At 35.3% G+C, this 16,965-nt stretch overlaps 1 protein-coding gene across 3 annotated transcripts; it reads left to right on the forward strand.

Annotated features, from left to right (window-relative positions):
* Positions 1 to 277: 277 nt before the first annotated feature.
* LOC147403861 (BTB/POZ domain-containing protein At2g30600-like) lies at positions 278 to 15,759 on the forward strand. 3 transcript variants are annotated; one of them, XM_086439615.1, is made up of 13 exons: positions 280 to 451; positions 1,093 to 1,954; positions 2,654 to 2,983; positions 4,539 to 4,766; positions 5,153 to 5,314; positions 9,843 to 10,055; positions 10,148 to 10,195; positions 10,300 to 10,355; positions 12,000 to 12,132; positions 12,220 to 12,294; positions 12,429 to 12,509; positions 15,220 to 15,288; positions 15,384 to 15,759. In XM_086439615.1, exons 2-13 carry the CDS (start codon positions 1,172 to 1,174, stop codon positions 15,603 to 15,605), a joined length of 2,400 nt encoding a protein of 799 aa, XP_086295741.1. In that variant the 5' UTR covers positions 280 to 451; positions 1,093 to 1,171; the 3' UTR covers positions 15,606 to 15,759. The 3 variants fall into 3 exon arrangements, with proteins under 3 accessions (XP_086295743.1, XP_086295741.1, XP_086295742.1); XM_086439616.1 differs by lacking the exon at positions 280 to 451 and adding an exon at positions 522 to 679; XM_086439617.1 differs by lacking the exons at positions 12,220 to 12,294; positions 12,429 to 12,509; positions 15,220 to 15,288; positions 15,384 to 15,759 and having other exon boundaries at positions 278 to 451; positions 12,013 to 12,132.
* Positions 15,760 to 16,965: the final 1,206 nt, after the last annotated feature.

Genomic DNA, 16,965 nt, shown 5'->3' on the forward strand with positions numbered 1-16,965 from the left:
TCAGCATTAAATAACAAACAAATTTATGTGATTACAGCGCTTAATTTAAATCAGTTCAGCACAATTCAGATCGGTAAACAAACAACAATTTCAGCACTTAAATTCAGCGCTTATACAGTTTCAGCAATTATAAGCATTCAGCACTTATTTGTTCAGTTTAACAAACAGCACCTAAGTGGTAAATATAGGGTCTATTAAGTAATTTCCCCTTTAATGATGTATGAATTCTGAAAGTGGTTAAAGCTGCGTTTGGCATCACCATCAAATGCGTTTTGTTTTTACCTATCGATTCCAAACGAAGCCCTTGTCGCCTTGTTTGCATGAAATAAAATGAAACGGCCTTCTTCCAATTCATGAAAAAAAAAAATCTTCTTTTTAATTTTTCCTCTCTCGTTCTCACTTTCGATTAGGATACTCAAAAGGTCCCATTAACATCACTATCAGGAATCAGGTATGTATGCATGCTCACCATTACAATTTTTTTTTAAATTTAATTATTTTTTATGATAAAACGTATGAAAATCTATGGTGGGGTTCCCTCCAAAAATCCAAACCTGATTTTATTATTGTTGGATCCTGTATCAACTACTAGATTCTTCTTTATCTTCTATGTCACAAAATTTTTTGTTAAATATCTCTGTGATCCATTGATGGCGTGGAGCTTGGATAAGAATATGGGGTAGGACAAACATAAAGTTGTGGGTATGATTATATTTATCCATTTTTTGATGGGTTTTAAATTTTGTGTTGGTTGTTGATTTGTTTCAAGTTCTGATTTTTTCCCCACAAAGTAGTCGTTCTTGGATATGATCTGATATAGACTTGTTGAAGCTCTTCTAATTTGAAATCCATTTTGTTAGTTTGGAAAATCTCAATATTTCTATAGCTTGGATCCTTGAATTGAGAGAAAGTTTTGAAAAAAAAAAACATTTTTTATAGTCCATCTCTTATCCTGGAAAACCCTTGTTTTTGATTGATGAGAGCCCTCCCTTTTTCCTAGAATGTGTGAGAAATTAGGTTGTTAATATCATGGAAATAATTGTTTTTTTTTTTTTTGAGTCAATTAGGTGATTTTTTTCTTCTTTATGTCAGATAAATGGTCTTGCTGAATTTATACTTCATCTTTAGCCATAATTGATTTTCTAGTTGGAGTGAAGAAAGTTGGGTTTAGATGGATGAGAAAAAGTTTCTTACTGTGGCCCCCTTCGAGTGTGCTTGGCGCAAGGAGTTGAGATTCCGGGAAGCTGGTCGTGGTTGTGTGGCTTTCGAAGCTTTTGCTCACAATGATGTAACAGTCGTGTTTAGGGAACATGTAGGTAGCCAACACTATCACTACAAGATGGATAATAGTCCCCACTACACCGTAATCATAGGAAGCCATAGGAACCGAAGATTGAAAATTGAGGTAGATGGGAAGACTGTAGTTGATGAGGCAGGGGTTGGGCTTTGTTGTTCTTCAGCATTTCAAAGTTATTGGATTAGTATATACGATGGGTTAATCAGTATTGGAAAGGGCCAATTCCCTTTTCAAAATCTCATCTTTCAATGGCTCGATTTACATCCCAATTGTAGTGTTCAATATGTTGGGCTCAGTAGTTGGGACAAACATGTGGGATATAGAAATGTCAATGTGTTGCCTTTAAAACATAATCACGTTTCATTGTGGAAGCATGTGAATCACAACAAACATGAGGATGATGAAGATGAGTTGGAAGATGAATTTGAAAGTTGCAAAGAGTGGGGACTTGAAAATTTTCTTGAGAGCCGGGCTCTTTCCGATATGTTCTTTGTTGTTGGTGAAGAAGAAAAGGTTGTTCCTGCCCATAAGGTTATCTTGAGTACTTCGGGTAGTTTTCATTTTAGCTCATCTAATGAAGATGTCGTCCAACTTCCTGGGATAACCTATCCAATTCTACATGCTCTTCTTCAGTATATCTACACTGGCAGGACCCAAGTAAGTGTCATTTACCCTTCTTCATACTTATAAAAAAAAAAACAAAAGTTCCCTTCTTCATGCATTCTTGACAATTCAGTTTTCTTTATTTTCTCTGCCTTTAATACAAAGGCACCAAGTTAGATGATTAAATCAAGTAATGTGAATCTTGTGCCTTAATTTTCTATTCTATATAACCCATGTAAATCTATATATATATATATATACATTTGTAATAGAGTCTTTGTTGTAAGATATTATTATCTACTAATTGGTTCGTTCACCTAAGAGATCTCCCAAGATCAAGATTATTGACCGAGACTTCTGCCATTTTGAGAAAAATTACAATTATTCAGGCAGTTGTGATCATCCAATTAGGTTGATTTTTTTATCTAGCAGATCTCCCATCTGGGGCCTGATTGAATGGTGGGGGCAAACCTATTGCATTTCCATTATAGGCAGTAATTATTGTCTACGATGTTCAGACCATTGACTTAAGTTGGCATACAAACCATTCTTGGTACATCTCAGGATGTGCACCACAGTTTTCACCAAGTCCCCATGTTACAAATGATTGGTATAGTGTTAGATTGCAATGAATGGTGCAATTTGTAATAAAAATTGGGACTTTGTTGTAAAGGTTTAATATTTATCAATGATGATGTTTGGGATGAGCTTTGATGACGATGAAGGAGAATGCTGTTTACTCGTGTAATGCAGATTTTGGAGCCACAACTTGGTTCCTTGAGGGATCTTAGCCTACAGTTTGAAGTCATGCCTTTGGTTAAGCAATGCGAGGATATCATTGACCGTTTTAAACTGAACAAAAAATTATTTGATTCGGGTAAGAAAGTGGAGATTTCATATCCATGTTCCCAGCCTCAACGTTGTGCAGCTTTCCCCTTTGAACTCCCCATCAATGTCCAAAGGCTCAAGCAATTGTTTTCAACTGGGGAGTACAGTGATGTGGACATTTGTATTGATGGGCAGGATCTCGTTGTCCGTTCACATAAACTAATCCTCAGTTTATGGAGTGCCCCATTTACGAAGGTGAGCCAAGCCTGTATCTCTTCATTTTTAATTTGCTCCATTATTTTGGAGAGCTGCTATTGACACCCCAATTAAAAATAAAGAAAATAAGTAAATGGTTGTGAATAAGCAAAAGTTGGGGTGCCAATAGAAGCTCTCTCTCTCTCTCTCTTTTTTCCCCCTAGATTTATATTTTTGGGTTTAAGATTTTATATGAGCCTAATCATAACTGTAAACATCTATTGAAATTGTTTGATTGAGTGTTATAATGTTTTGTAATGTTGAGATAATAACTTGAGCCAAGCCTTTGAAATGTTTGGATGGTGTGTTTTAATCTTTAGTTGGGGGCTGATAAATAATTTGAGAAATTGGAGTGTAATAAGTAAAAGTTGAGGTGCCAATAGCAGCTCTCTTTTTTATATACCTATATCTTCTTACACTAGACTGTCTTATCCATTTATTCTCTGACTTACCGAAAAAGTCGTGAATCGTGACTTTTTTCTTTCACCGATTTAATCACGAATTTTTTCAATAAATCATGACTTTTACGAACTTCATGATTAAATTGCGAACTTTGCGATTAAATTGGGTTAAAACGAAAAATGAAATTGAAGCACTAGTAAGAGAACATGACCTCGATGAAGATGATGGTGACCATTTTATCAATGAAGCATTAGATAATGAGGATGACATTGAATATTTTTATAGTTTGAATAATGTAAACCTTGAATGTGTTGTGGACTTGTGGTTATTTGTTGTGGATGCAAGGATGATATCTATATGGGGTTAGGTGATTTATTATTGTGGTTTAATATGAGATTTGGTGATATAATATGAGAACACCACCTAGTATGAACAATTACACAGACTAAAGCCTAGCCTGATTGTTTTCTGATTTTTACCCGATGTTGCCGACTTATTCCCAAATCCCAACTTGGTGACTATGATCCATTGTATGTGAGTTGGTTGAGTCCAATTACGAAGCATTCATGGACAAGGAACTGGTATTGAATCATGTTTGTATTGTCCAATATGCTGTTTGCCATTTCTGTATCAGACAATACCATATAAATCTTTGGTTGAAGAAATAAAATAAGAAGGGAGTTCATAGAAGAAACAAAAAGTTTTACCGTGTGTATCTCAGCACATAATCCACTTTTACACATAGTAACAGATTTCCTCTCTTACCAGTTCAAATTGAACTTTGAACCTGACATTTCTATTGCGGTGTGACATTAGTTCTCTGCTATCAGAACTATTAATTTGGTACGACTTATTTGCAAAATTTCATATTGCAATAATTGACTGACTGGGAGATCGTGGGCATCCATTACTCTTTTGTATAGGGTGGGGTTGCCGCCCCGAAGAAAAAAGTGTACAATTTTGGATGGATAGGATGGCATTGGGCAAGGGATCTCCATGTTGGCCCCATCAATTTGGTTTTTGATTGGTGATGATCATGTATTCCATATGAGAGCTACATATGTGCTATTATGATCAACTTTTTAGTAGTTTGTTTCATTCCTTTTGTATGTGCCATTATGCCTTATGTTCATAAGAGATGTTAAACTTGCAGATGTTTACAAATGGAATGCGTGAAAGTAATTCTTCGCAAATCCTCTTAAAGGATATCTCACTTGAAGCTTTTATGGATATGCTCCAATTCATGTACAATGGCGAACTTGATATGAAAAATACAATGGACTTGGGTAGATTGTTACTCCAATTTGTGTTGGCTGATCAATTTGGAATCACGGCTCTTCATCAAGAGTGCTGCAAGACAATTCTAGAATGCCTCTCTGAGGTAGTTTGGTTATTCATTTTATTTCCCTCAACTTTCTAGGTTTTTTTTTTCTTTAATTTTTATTGTAAAAATTATATCCTGTTCTTTTGTATTTTTTTTTTCCTCCAATAATTAGAGATTATAGAAGAGAGGGTGTCTTGGGGAATTGAGGAGCTATGTTCAGACTGCCAAACAAAAGAAGTGGGCCTTTTGATGATGAAAAATCATAGAATATTGATACTCTCGTGTACATATATGCAGGGTGGAGTTCTCATAATGGAAGAAGTTCATGCAGCAAAGAGTTATTTGTATTATGTGCACAAGTTTAACGGACAAAGGCTGCAGACAGTTTTGGAAGAATAGTTTTGTTATTGTTTGTGAAATTGACTGTTTGAAATATGTTGCAGGATGCAGTATGCTTCCTTCTCCTAGTGGTTTCATCGATTCCATCGTGTAAGCTTCTTGAAGAAACATGTGAGAAGAAATTTTCAAGGCACTTTGATTATTGCACCACTTCCAGCATTGAATTCGTTTTGTTAGATGAGGCACTTTTCAGTGATATCCTTCAGGTGGGCTCTCACTTTGGAAACATTTGAAATTTCTAACTTCCTACTTGGTGATTTTTGAATTTGATTAATTATTTAATTTAATTTACTCAGTGGATCAATCAAATAAACATGCATGAATTATGCAAACACGACACAACAGGTTTTAACAGGGAAAACCCTTCTGGAAAAAAACCGCTGGACTTGGTCTAAACAAAATCCACTGTAATAAAAAATAAGGTACAAAAGTTACAACACTCAAAATTGATTGATTAGACTCAAATCCTCGATCTATCATGACTCAATTCACACGCTTTTTGTATCTCCACAATCCGCAACTATAGCAACGAACAATCCAACTCCTGGATGGATCACACACAAGCACCTGTTTCCACGAGCAAAGAAGACCTGATTAAATTTATGGGTGTCTGGTCTGATCTCTCAAACACTTACGACTGGAGAATGAAATTCTAGGGGTTTGAGATGGTTATTACAGTTTTCGGAGACAAGATAATAACCTATTTTCATGCATTCTTTGATCTGAAATCCTAGGGGTATTAAATGTCCTCTTATAGTATTAAAATTCGGACTTTTAAAACATTGAAAATTTGTGATCCGATTGATCAGATCAATGTTTCGATCGATCGGTTTTATCCTTAATTAGATTGGTTAGATCTATGTTTCGATTGATCAGTTTTAAACCCAATTTTATAGGGTAGAATTTTGCTATTGATTGATTGAAACTTAATTTAATCCAAATTTTATTCTTCATTTCCAAAACATCAGAACCTTTATATTTATGAATCATTTCTACACCACCTAAGACTAAATAGTCTCTAGGGCACTTACCATCATAATTTGGCAACGAATGGAATACCGAATCCTCGTGCAACGTGCTTGAACCTTTGACCTTGATCATCAAGACTTCTAGATGACTAGAAAATGACTCATAGTTTTGGATACAAAACATGTCAAGAATTATAATCCTAACAACGAATACTTCACAGTGACATTTTGGAGAATGTTATTAAGGAATACTTTAATCTAATGTGTGCTTTTTGAGGTAGTTTTTTAATATAAATATTTTTTTTCTTGTCTTTTATGGGGTTGATTATTTTTTACACCTTGAAAGACATTGCTTCTGAAGATATTGGTGCCCCGTCATCATCATCATTATTATTTTATTTTTGTTTTTTTTCTTTTGTAGTTGTAAGAAATTATAAACAAGGCAAGAAAAGTAAATACAAGAGTGCTTGGAGGCTGAGATGGCTGAGATGTCTTTCCAATAACATAATAATAAGAACAAAGAAGAGAGAAAAAGTATAGTAGCATGTATCATCCACCTCAGAAACCAGTATGGGTCATTTGGTATGATAACACATTACATACACAACAATATTGCAATTTGAAATCGATAATGTGAAATTATGAACATACTTGTTTGGGAATGTTAAGAAAATAATAAAAATACAAAAAAGAAAAATGCTTAAGGGAAACTAGAGAATCCTTTATTACATAGGAGAAAATGTGTAGGTGTTCTGAATGTGGACGTTGTGACCTGCCATTCAATGGGGTTCCACATAGAATATTTCTTAATCCAAAACTGACCCGGATGGATGACTGTGAACAATGGGTTCCACATAGAAAAATTCTTAATCCAAATGGATGATTGCAAACATTGGATCCGAATAATTAAAATTGAAGCAATTAGATGTCCAACTGAGGCCTATATGATGTGATTGATCGATATAAATACTCAAGCACTTCACCATCTGATCGGTAGACTTTCCTTTTTGAATGCTTCACTATATATATTTTTTTACCATACAAGAAAATGCAATAGATCTGATGGAAATCATATCATCAAATCTCTCTCTCTCTCTCTCTCTCTCTATATATATATATATATATATATATATATATATATATATATATATTTAAATTTATTATCATGATAGGAGGTTTCTTAGGTAGGAACCATCAAATGACCATCTGATCTCTTTGTTTGGGTGGCATACACACTACCATGTGGTTGGTAGATTGCATTTTTTTTGCAAGTATAAATTTATTAATGAAGGAGCAAAATACAGTGAAGGCTTACAAGGTGGTCGAGATGACCACTTAATAGGGACCCAAAGTTTCCCTTATTTTTGGCATCTTCAAATTCTTGGCCCAGACATTTGATTGCTCAAATAGGAGCTTGTGTTTCTCGACATTGGATTTTGGGGCTATTTGGAAAAGCTATAGGTGATAGCAATTTGGTTTGAGAAGGCGTCATAAGATTCTCTATTGAGGTGACCTTTAACGTTGGCGCAGCTGTCAAAGTTGGTTATTGTGAAACCAAACTAGGTGCTGTGGGCGCATTGAGGAGTGAGCGTTTCCTAACACTAATGCTAAACATGGGGGCTATCCAAAAGGTTTTTTATTATTTTTTTCTACAGCTTAGTAGAAATGAGGCGTCTAATAGGCTTCAATGAACGCATTTGACTGTTCATCATTGAGGCTTCATTTGGATATGTGGCCTCTGTGGAGTTCCATTGGACACGACATAAGTATCTTTCAATGTTAGCCTTGGGAGGCATTGTGTACGGCATTTCCTGTCGTGTGATGGCAGATCAATGATGAGAATAGGTGGCTATTAGCATTGGACTTCGGTTCTGTCTTGTATAGTTTTCATACCGATTGCAATCCTTAAAAAAAATTTACATGGCGTTCCACCATTCTCTAAACCTCCTTTTTTTTCCCTAGAGTTTCTTGGGCATGTCACCAAGAGGTATGCCTTTTTGTGCCTCATATGCTATCACCAATGTTTGTTAGGCTCAAGTGCAACTCACTATACTTTACAGAGTCTTGGCAACATTTTCTATAGGAGCTCAAGGAAAGGAACTTCGAGATGAAGTTCTCGTTTTCTAAGACCATTAATGAGTATTTGATGCCTTTTTTAAGGTCATTATCTTTGCTTTGGGGACTAATTATAATATTGAAGCTTGGGGGTGTCTGAATAATTTTTTGAAGACTGAGGTAGTGGTTTTTCTTGAGGCATCATAGAGACCAATAGGCGTCGGGGGGTGTGTAAATTCTACAATAGGGCACGATACTCCAGCTTCATGCATGATACAAGCACAATTAATCTACTTGCTTGTGGATGGCCGTAGAGGCTTGTCAAAGTTTCCTCACATGGTCATTGAGGTGTTCATCATCCTTCTCAAATGTCATCTTCTGTTTATTCTCAATTTCCAATGTTTTCTTGAGCAAAAAAAAAAAAATTACTATTAGATGTCAATGCATGATGACATGTTTCCACACATAGTTATGCAATTTCATGAAAAATGTTTAGCCATCAACATATATTTTGAGCAGAATTAAACATTATTGATAAAATTTAAAAATCGTAACATCAAGAAAGTATCATCAATCTCACATTAAATAACATTTATGAACCAAATCACAAAGACATAAACAACTATAGGACTAGCTAAATTAACCATAACCATATAAAAATGGGTTTTAAATATTATTATTTTAAAAAAATGTGTAAAACGTAAGAAACACATTTAAAACGTAAAACCTTTTATTTTATTAGAAACGAGTTTTTTTCTGTTGTTTTATTTGTTAGAATTCAAAATGTGTTTTAAACAAAATGATGTGCAGAGTTTTCTGTGATTACGCTCGTCAGGGCCATGCCTCTGAAAAGGTTGTTGGGGTTAGCGCCATACCCCTATTGGTGCTATGTGCCTATGTCATTTGAATGGGTTGGTATGGGTAAAACATGTTCATGTGGACAACAAAGGACAATAGTTGCCGTCTAGCTTTTTTCTTAGTAGGTCTGGTTTTATGCATCTGTTTGCTTCTTTTGCGTCGACTATGATGCATGCATAAACTAACTGTGCACCAATGTCGTGGATGTTTGATAGGATCACCCCTCTTGGCCCTACAAACCCAGTTTAGTAACCCCCCCTTTTAAAATAGTGTGACCTATGCATGATGTGAAGGTGTTAAGGACACCAAAGCTGGGGAGATCAGAATGTGTATTGACAGAGAATTTGTGTGCCCTATAAGAAAATTAGGTGGTGAATACTTTCTGGATATTAGTCGCAAGGTGTTAATATCTCATACCCCTGTATTAGTGCAACCTCCAAGAGGCAATTTCTTTGTCCAAACCAAGTCTGTCTTGACTGAGACATTTCGAGACAATAGAAGACATTCCTGAAAACATTCAATGTTCCATGGTCAATGTCTTGTTCTGCCCTTGACTGAGACCAGAATGTGTGTGTGTGTGGTGGGGTGTGGGGTGGGGAGGGGAGGGGAGGGGAGGGGAGGGTGGGGGGGTGGGGTGTTCAATGAAAGGCTCAATGCTTATCAAACCTAAATTAACAATAATGACATGAAGATACACAGTTAAAATTACATTTCAAAGATGTGGTTTATACAATGATTTCCTATATCTTTTGTATGAGTTTTGTAATCAATTTTCTTTGAAAGATTATCCATCTGGATGTGTTAGTAGAAGTGCATAATCTGTATTTATTGATCATAATTATGGGATTTTCAGAATCCAGATTTGACTGTAACATCTGAAGAAAGAATTCTTGATGCCATATTAATGTGGGGAGTGCAAGCCAAGGAGCTTTGTGGGTGGGAAGCTGTCGATGCATCCTTGAAATCATCAACATCCGAACTCATTTTTGGAGATAGGCTTCAGTCACTTAACACCCTTCTTCCATTAGTTCGTTTCCCATTAATGCCCATGGCTTTGCTTAAGAAGGTATTTTGGTTTTGGGTACAAAGGGGCATTAGCCTTTCTTTACGCATTAATGTGGCCTAATCACTGTCCTTTATGATTTAATGATGTTGCAGCTAGAGAAGAGCAATCTTAGCATTCAGATTCCTGTATTTGGACAACTTGTCAGTGTGTTTATTTTTGTCACGTTTTTGAATTTATGATGAGTAGTTTTTTATTTATTTATTTTGATATTTTGAAGTAATTTCTCTCCATGAACATGTAACAGGTGTTGGAGGCCATTAATTATTCTGATTCTGGAATGGCACAACCAGAGAATAAGAAGTGAGTATTAACTAACATCTGAGAAATTTATGTTCAAATGGGATATGTTATGTGACACTTGAGTTTTTTTTGTCTTGTTCTGTGTGTTTGTGTTGTTGGAATGTGAGATCTTTGTATTTAGGGGGTTCGCTTTCTCGTCCACCTTCTATTGCTTCCTTTCTTCAATAAAATTGCTTTTCACCTTATTAGAAAAAAACCTAACATCTAGGTGTTGTTCTGGGGCATTGGGTTTGAATCCTGTTCTTGTACATAATCCTATTGTAGGATGATAGAATCCAATGTTATGTACTTACATTTAGTTTGGATTACGAAAGTGACTCCCCTAATCAGAATAAAAAATTGGCAAAAAATATAAACGAGGCAGGATCTGTCTCTTGTGATTTTAAAATATATATTTTTTTTTCCTCTAAAATGACTTTTTTTATGTTTAGTTATACTACATTTCGTATAACAACTGTAGAAACAGGTTTAGAAAAAGAAGATTCTGATTCTAGATTCTAGAAATCAGTTTCTATAATACAAATTGTTTATTTTACAAATAAGATCAGAATTTAGAGCTATATTCCAAATTGTTTTTTTATTTTATTATTATTTTTTTCATTTTCAAGTGTTTTTTGTTCATCTATAAAGAAGTCCTGCTTCATGGATTAAAATATATCCAAAACAATAAATATAGAAGTGACATGTACTGTATAATTGTTGGAGAAATCTCAGTACATATTGAAAGCCTTCAAACAACATACTTACACTATAATAAGAACCAACTAAGTAATGGAGAATTTAAACATGATTCTCACTGTATGTCAATAAGATCAATTGAAACGAATCACCTCTCAAGAACTATGGTTTAATTGTAATTCAAAATTCAAAATTAATCAAAAGGGAGTTTAGAGCATTCTCTGCACCATTGACATCAAATGACAAACCAGTGAATAATTGATCAAAAACCAAGCAAGCTAAACTCCTTTGGTGAACAGAAAAACTAGACTCATCTTTTGTCTCTCGAACCTAATGGGATGGCTAAGTTTACTGTGATTGATGGAATAAGCACACGCACACACACACACACAGACAATTCTTTAAGACGATTCCCATTAATATTCTAATATGAATGGTTTCCTAAATATTGGAATCAAAATTAATAAAACAGTTTTGCACAACTGTGGAGGCCTATGGGCCACGCCAATGTGAGAACTTGTATCTTTTGACGTGTAGCTCACTTACAAGGTAACAATGTCATTGCCCTTGACTGTATTATAAAGATTGCAGAGAAGCCTATCATTTCAGACTGATTGAATGATTGGATCACCATGCAAACAAATTGGGGCTAAACTAGCTGAATTTGATAATCTTTAAAATCCAAGTAGTTGACCCTTTTTCTAGTCCTTTCCGTTAATGGTCCCGGAAAAAGTAAGGTTGGGTCATTTCAGACCTTCCCAATGTTTTTTCCGTAGGATGATGTGGTCTCTATAACTTCTTCTGTAAATGTCAGAATCACTTACATAATTTTTGTTTTTTTGTTTTTTGATAAGTGTGAAATTTTATTAAGAACAAGAGTTAAGAGTTCCTTATATTTGTATGATTTATGTTATGAAATTTGATATCTGCATCAAGGGGTGTCGGTAACATATCTTATTCTTGTAGTGTAAGATTTCAGCATCGACAGTCTAGTTTTAAGGAGCTTCAATATATATGTGATGGGGATAGCAACGGAGTTATTTACTTTGCGGGCACATCTTATGGGGAACACCAATGGGTCAATCCTGTTCTAGCTAAGGTAAGCTTCGCAACACATTTGCACTCTCAACGTACCAGTGTGTGTGTTTGTTATAGTGAGTTTTCCCTATCAAACTATGTGTTACAGAAAATAATTGTGACCGCTAGCAGTCCCGCTTCGAGATACACAGACCCCAAGGTTTTAGTCTCAAGGACTTACCAGGTATGGTGATCCCTATCAAACTTGTCCTCCCCTTAATAAATTTCTTTGGTTATCAAAAAAACGAAAAAAAAAAAAAAAGGTTCATACTTCAAAAATATTTTGATGACAAGTATATTAACTCTTTCATGCATTAGGGAACCTCTTTCGCTGGTCCCCGGATTGAGGATGGGAACAATTGTGCATGGTGGATGGTTGACATTGGCCAAGATCATCAGGTTTTATATATGAACTATAGCGTCATAAATTTCTTCTAAATTTTGTTAGGATAGTGGAAACATTCATATCCAGTCTTATGCTAACCAATTCAAAAACGACCTGTAATGAAACCCCTAATACGGAAAAAAAAAAACATATACAAATATACACCTTACCAATTAATCATTCTCATATGCTTTGTAAGGCCATGGCTTTATAACTGATGCATATGCAAGGGTTAAGAGTTAAGACCATTCATCAACTCTGACTAGGTATGTTGAAAGCCTGAGGATGGCTGGAAAGGATTTGAATTACCATTCAATTGGGTGATTTTTCACTCAAGTCTCTTACGTGGGATCATGTCACGCCGCAAAATCGAACACTAAAGTGTTCGAATCTCGAGATGTGAGATATACAATAAACACATAATACAAATGGTTTCTGACAATGATATAATATGCAGTGGAAGCATAAATAAAAATATACATGAACAAAAGTAAGAACTCTATCACACAACTTCCTCTATTTATATTTTACAAAAATTAGCATTGACACATATTGCCAAATATATACTAATATGCTCTCTCAACATAAACCGACCTACTTTATCTTTTGACACTTACAACATACAAACCTACCGATCAATAGCCCGATACTGCAACAATCCTCAAGTTGATCATCGATCAATGGAATATCTTGAATTTGAGATGATTGGTAGGGTGAACAATGGCAGTTACTGATCAGGGAACCCAGAATTCTAAACAAATAGTCCTAATATGAATATTAATCATACAAATTCCTTTATAAATTATGCTCGTTTACTAAAATAATATATAAATCTGAAAAAATCTCAAATAAATGTAAAGTAAAATAATATTAAATATTAAATAAATCTGAAATACTATAAACACATCATCAATTCATAACATAACGCACAATGACAAAGTACTACAATAGAGAGATGAAGGTCATGATTGAGGTGAACATCTCAGTTAAGATACTGATCCAATACTTCATTAGTGTGGAACCCTATTTGAGTTCTTGATCCTATGACCAACCTTTGCCATATTTAGGTGATTGATTTCCCAGCTCAAGTTGGTTATTGACCAATGCCTTAGAAATGATTCATTTAAGTCAGTCATTCTTTCTTGAGTATTCTAGACCATTAATGATCATCGACTAATCTCAACGATCTGAATCTTTTCTTCAGCTGGTCCAACTTATGATTCATTGTTTAACGAGGACAAAACCTAAGACAAGGGTCAAGGGAGAAACATGTTTTAGATTTGACTTTTCTGGGACAATGGGTTTAAAAGAAAATGAATATGAATCGAGTCTTTATATATTTTCTTGTAAAATATCTTTTTGAGGCCACTAACTTAAATCTTCAAATCGTGCTCACTATAAACTATGTTGTTTTCGGTTATTCTAAACTTAACAGCAAGTTCACTTGTCTCAAAAACTCTCCCATCAAATTTTTTAATTTGATCAAATATTTTAATCAAGTTTTACTATTTCCTCGAGATTTGTAATTACTTTTTTGGTCATTTTAGGTCATGTCTTCAATGGTTGATTTAACCCTTCATATATTCAGACCATAGATAAGCTCAAAAAGATACAGAGATTATCACAATTCTTGTGCTATTTTTTGGTAGGCAAGTGGGTGAAGGTAGGTTTTGAACCTGGGTCTATGGTATTACCATTAACTAACAACTCTAGTGTTCTAATGTTCACCCAACTTTTAGGTGCCACATCCATATGTAGATGGAGTTACTCACTTTCACTCCAAGCAAAGAGTGGCAATTGTGGCAGCCACAACATTCGTTTTGATGCGATACAAAGTGGATCTGCTGATTGCACCAAAATCATGATGCCCACTCTCCCTTGTGTCTTCTTCCCATATGGCTTCTAATGCAAGCCACAAACTAACAGTGTCCATCTTGGATTGAATTATAAAAAGTTACACCAAAGTTCTCTCTCGAACTTTTGTAGCCACCTACACCGAATGAGTACCGAATCATCTGTGTTGATCATCACACCCAAAGTCTAGGACTTTTCCACACATTACACACTAAGGTGAGCAACTACCTTCCACTCGGAGAAATCTGATCTATATGCTGAATCCACTCCCTTTTCCTTTCTTACAATCGGAGGCATTCTTCCATCTAATTCTCTTCAACCAAAGTTGTCTTGGAAATATGTAGTGCTGGGGTGATCTCAACATTGATACTATTTTATCATAAGGGACAACATCCAATAATTCTTCAACAATGGCTTCGAATTGTGTCTCGAACTCCCAACATTAGGTCCAGTTGACAGTGTTTGAACCGTGTTGGATGTCAGCAATCAAGATGTGCCACACAGAACAAACTCCATGGATTTGTGAGATATAAAGAATTAGTATCCACGGCATCTTCTAATAGGCAAAAATTACAAGTCTTCAAATAATGAATCGGGATCCGGTAAGGTGTCCCGTTCCTATTCTATGTGGGCTCGTTTGGGTTGGATTTTGAAACATGTAAGAGCTCCTAACCAAACCGTTCTCTACTGATCATGCATCACGATGTGTTTATTCTCCAATTACAACGTGCCACATAGACACCGTTCCTATCTATAGGAACTGAGCACCTTACCGAATCGTGACTCTAAATAATTACTCTATTTCATAGTCTCCTACTAATATTGTTTGTAAGGAAAATACATTGTATTTGGTTGCTTGATTGATTACAGCTTATGTGCAACTACTACACCTTGAGGCAGGATGGTTCAATTGCATTCCTAAGATCGTGGGCTCTTCAGGTAACTATGTCGAAACATGTTTTTTTCATTATTACTCCACAAAATGTAGGCATATTGGTTGACTATAATTTTTTATTTATTTATATTTATTTCAGGGTTCTTTGGACGGAAAAAATTGGACCAACTTGAGGGTACATGAGAAGGACCAGACAATATGTAAGCCCGGGCAATTTGCGTCATGGCCTGTTCATGGTCCCTCTGCGCTGCTTCCCTTCCGATTCTTTAGAGTTATATTGATGGGAACTACAAGCAGCGATTCTAACCCATGGAACCTTTGCATTTGCTTCTTAGAACTCTATGGTTATTTCCATTTGTGACTTAAATAAAATGCCTGCCTGATCATTGTAAATGATGGCAGGGAAGTCAGGGCTCTCAGGCCTCATCCCCCTCCCCAATGTATGTTTCTTGGAATAAGTTGTAAGAACAAAAATGAATAAGAGGTGGGTTTGAAGAGCATATTTGGTTATTTAATTGCCGCCCAGTTTATCATACATTTATCGCACCTATCGATGTGATCAGGCAATTCGAACTGTCTGATCTGTGAAAAACAATGGAACACCCAACCTGTAGGTTGAGTGATGCATGGGGGCAATGAAAAACCCCTTGTCTATACCCAAAACAAATAAAAATTCACAAACCCTATTTTGCACCCAAATTGCTATATTCCAATCTACATTCCTTCTTGAGAACATCACTGTATAAGATCACCATCATTTTCATTGCATTTTCTATATTTAGGAACATTTTTTTTTTAAATATTCAGTTGTTATTTAGATAGGTATTTCAGCAATTTTTTGGGCAATCTGTCAATTTCAATAATAGTTAGGAACTATTATATGAATGGAAAGGTTGGGTTGAATACAATCACCTAGGTTTTAGCAAGTCATCTGTTCTCTTTTTCTTGTTTTGCATGTTAAAACCTGTGTGATTAAAGGATTCCACCATTTGTTATCAAAGGTTTCTTTTCTTGAGCCAATCTGATTCCAAAATGTTTGAACCATGATGATAACTTGTAAGGAGTTGAAGGAACAAATCTCAACCTTAAATGAGAGGGAAATCGAACTTTCGACTTGAGGGACCATGATAATCTACGACAAGATCTGGTCAAGTTTTTTTTTTTTTTTTAAATATCAAAGCTTGTAGAAAGACATTGCTCTAAAAGGGACAATGATTGACAAGAAAGAAGAGCACGATAATTATTTTCAAAAACACGTTTTATTTTGATTGCTCTTTTATCTGTTGCGGTTGAACCTTTTGGGAGAGCTTTGTGTATTAAAAATGCTTTGATATGATGGAATCATGGCTGCTTTGACGCTTCATCTTTGGCCATTGTTAGGCAATAGGTCAGCTCGTCTTGAATACTAATATGGAGAGGTTTGACACTTCCCTCGTTTTGACAATGAAGGGATTTTTTCCTCATCTAAGAAATGTTTATGGAGCCTCACTCCGTTTGCTATATGTTGGGGTTGTGGAAAGCACAAAAACAAAAACATCTTGTAGGATTTTTGAGAGCATCAAGCATTCCTTGCAAGAGATATTTATTTCCATTTTGGATTTTCATTCTTTTCGCATTCTGGGTTCTTTGCTCAAGAAGATTTTGTGAGAAGGTGGGATTGAATTTGTAAATATTATGTATCCCGAGGTGTATTGATCTACAGTTCCCAAACTTGTCATGTC

The sequence above is a fragment of the Akebia trifoliata genome, chromosome 4, assembly GCF_017979445.1.
Source record: "Akebia trifoliata isolate Shusen 1 chromosome 4, ASM1797944v1, whole genome shotgun sequence".
Classification (NCBI taxonomy): Eukaryota; Viridiplantae; Streptophyta; class Magnoliopsida; order Ranunculales; family Lardizabalaceae; genus Akebia; species Akebia trifoliata.